Source organism: Trichoderma virens (genome assembly GCF_000170995.1).
Source record: "Trichoderma virens Gv29-8 chromosome Unknown TRIVIscaffold_90, whole genome shotgun sequence".
Taxonomy (NCBI): domain Eukaryota; kingdom Fungi; phylum Ascomycota; class Sordariomycetes; order Hypocreales; family Hypocreaceae; genus Trichoderma; species Trichoderma virens.
This window is the reverse complement of record NW_014013659.1, coordinates 976,804-980,038: the sequence shown is the minus strand read 5'-3', so window position 1 is coordinate 980,038 and position 3,235 is coordinate 976,804. Positions and strand designations below refer to the sequence as shown.

At 54.4% G+C, this 3,235-nt stretch overlaps 1 protein-coding gene across 1 annotated transcript; it reads right to left on the bottom strand.

The window, feature by feature from the left end:
- Positions 1-523: 523 nt before the first annotated feature.
- TRIVIDRAFT_132856 (uncharacterized protein) lies at positions 524-3,004 on the bottom strand (the record flags this gene model as incomplete). The annotated part of the gene is made up of 1 exon (XM_014095379.1): positions 524-3,004. A coding segment is annotated over one exon (2,481 nt), but the record flags the coding sequence as incomplete, so codon positions are not given.
- Between the last annotated feature and the right edge of the window lie 231 nt (positions 3,005-3,235).

Sequence of the window (3,235 nt, the reverse complement as noted above, 5' to 3'; positions counted from 1 at the left end):
TTTGAGAGAACCATCCATGAAACCAGACAGACAAGACGAAAATTCAAAAGACAAAGGGCTTAAAATAAAACCCTGGCAATGACAGCAATCTTTCGTTCCTAGCCGTGACGCCACATCCGCTATGCTCCGTAAAGAAAAGACAAAACACGGTACCAACCAAGCCCTGTGGTGTGGGAAAGAACAGGGTAAAATAAATAGATAAATAGACAAGATGAAGCAGAAAGGTAGCTTAGCTCTTGTAAACTAGCTGTGAGAGAAGCAAAGGATGTAGGGCTGCACCAGTGGGTTGAGTGGGCAAGTTTGTATAAAGACGTAGAAAGGGTATCGGGGGGGTATCATTGAGTGAAATGTGTATATAGTCAAGGGCGCTAGACTTGAACTCGGAACACGCACGCGGGTATTATGAGTGGCCTCCATGGACGGCTTGCATGGGAGGAGCGTGATGGGCGGGATGGGCCGCCAGCAGCGCAGCGGTGGTGGTAGGGATGTTTGGTGAGCCATAGACATTGTTGGCATCCCAGCTCTCCTCGCTCAGCACGCTCAGATAGCCTTCGCCGACCTTATCACGCAGGGCCTCTATTTTGCGACGATAGAGCTCGCCGCTGGCGTCCCAATCCTGATGCTGGATATCGCTCGTGTGAAAAACATTGTCGGCATATGAGGGACCGTTGGCATGTGCGTTCTCTAAAGAAAAGGTGCCGCTTCCAAATTCGTGGGCTTTTGGATATGTGATGGGGGTCGACGGCTGACTGTTGGATACATGGGAGATTCTATAGTTCCCATCCGCTGAGCCGGCAACCATTGGGGAATTGACGGGGAACCTTGGGCTATGCACATCAACTGGTGAGGGCATTGGGTTTTTGTCACTGGTCGAAAGGTCGACGATGCGTCGTTTGGGGTTCCTCCGGCGCCGTGTCGAACTCGTGTTGGTTTCGCTGGCGACGGCCTTTGGCACTGGCCTCTCCTTGCGCAGGACGGCCGCCTCCTTGACAGCACTATAGACGACGGTGGGCTTGCTTACGTCGACGCCTCGCATCTCGGTCACGATCGGCTTCACCACTGGGACAGACTCGGGAATCGGGACTCTGTCGACCAGGATACGCTTTTCAGAGGAGCTGGGGCCTGAGCCATCGATGACAACGTCCTCGGTGTACCCTGGCGTCATGCGAAACAGGTTGAATATGGCCACACGGTAATCCTTGTGAGTGCGGGTAAAGGGGTTGCCCTCGACCCAGATTTCACGAATCTCGGGAATTCCAGTCAAGCGTGCAAGTTCCTTGGGGTCTGTAAGGCGGTTGTCTCTAAGGTCCAGCCTTTCCAAGGGATACAGCTTCTCGATTCCGGCGAGAGATTGCAGTCTATTGGCTCGCAGATTGAGAGCAGTAATGGCTGGGAGGGGGTTTCGGGTCAGGGAGTGCAGAGAGTCAATCATGCAGTGCGACAGGTTCAGGGCGCGGAGAGCGGTAAGGGTGGAAAGGCTGTCCGGGATTTGGCTGAAGAGATTGGACGATAGGTCGAGGGAGAAAAGGGTATTGGAGAGAGGAGCCAAGCTTGATGCGGGAATCGACGTCATGGGGTTATCTGCTAGACTGAGATGCCTCAGGAAGCGCCACTTGGACGAAGGTAGGACGGTGTTTCCCAAGAGGTTCGCAGAGCTACCTCTGGAGTGGTGATGGTACCAAGAGTCGGACAGGCTAGAGTTGGAGCTCCCAGATCCAGAACGCCGCATCCTCTGCTGGTGAGATCGGGCGTGGTTGGTGTGATTACGAGAGCTTGATGGGCGTGACGGAGAATTGCTCCTCGGTCGGGAGTCCTTGTTTACAGAGCGCGACAGGTCGTCCGTGGATTGCCTTCGCAGAGTACGGGCCGAGCCATCGGACGTGTTACCGTCCTCGACGGCACCCTCGCTGGGAGCCATCGAGCCGACGCGAAGTTCGCCCAGAGAGCCCCGTGGATCGGGAGAGCCAGGGATCGATACTGATCGGGAAAATTCACGACCCGACATGGTTGGGCTCTTGCGGGGGCTGTGGCTCCCGCTCCAAGGTATTGAGGGCGAAGACTGTGACTTGGACGTTCTGCGGCGCCTCTTGTCCATGTCGTCCAGGACAATGTCAATCAAAATATCAGCGGGGTCCTCGATGCCAGCATGCTTGAGGGTAAGCGAGCGGAGCTGGTCGGCCATGCGATCCCAGCCAAAAAATTGACGAAAGTCAATGTTGCTCACTTCCAATGCCTGGACATTCTTGAAAACGTAGAGGGGAACCGCAGAGTCAAAGGGGAACTCTTCGTATCCCTTGATGAGTCGAGCTCGCCAATCGGGGGCTAAGCGAAGACAGGGGATCTTGGTGAAGGCAGAATACAGGTACTTCATGTCCGCTTCGAGAGCGGCCTTTTGACGCTCCGTCCGGGCAGCAGAAATGCTGGCGCCGATGCCGAAGCTGGCCCACAATGCAGACATGCCAGACATGACGCTCCGGATGCTGGAGACGGAGTGTATGGAGCCAACATCTGAGCTGTGGCTTCTAGACCGCTGGGTGTTGCTCAGAAATGACACGTAATTTGCAGACGATGAGCTGTCGTGGAGATCCTCCAAGCGAACCTTCATGGGCCCCACATTGATACCCAATTCTTCGAAGCGAGAGAGGAGATAGAACAGGTGGTGGGGAGTGAGAGCGAGCTTTGCCGACTTTACGCTGTGAGAGGCAAAGTTGAGCGGCCCGAGAGATAGAGCGTTGGCGAAGGAGCTGGTGTTGGAGATTGCGGTTGAGGGACGCTCAGGAAAGGTCGGAGTCTGCGGAATCGTGGCAGAGCTCGTGCTCTGCGTGGCTCGGTGACGCACATCGCGGCGCTGAAGCTGCAAGGCGTTGGCAAGAGCCTTTTCGTGAGTGCGCACAAAGGCAGCAAGTTGCTGTTGGAAGTTAGCACGCCCATATCCCGGCAGCAGTGCAAATTGTAGCGGAAGCGTATATACCTTAATAAATAAGCTTCCGTCTTCTGAATCCATTGCTGTGGTATTCAGGGTCATATGAACATCGGGGGTAAGAAGAGAGTATCGTATTATATATTTCGGGGTAGAAGTGAAAGGAGCGGCAGAAGAGCGTCGTCAACCGTCGAGTTGGAGGAAAGCAACTCTATTGAATCTCCAACGTTCGACTCGGAAAACCTAATGCTCTAGTGGTGCAACTTTACGCCACACTCTGTATCCATTGGTTAGCGACAGAGAAGCGAAAACGGT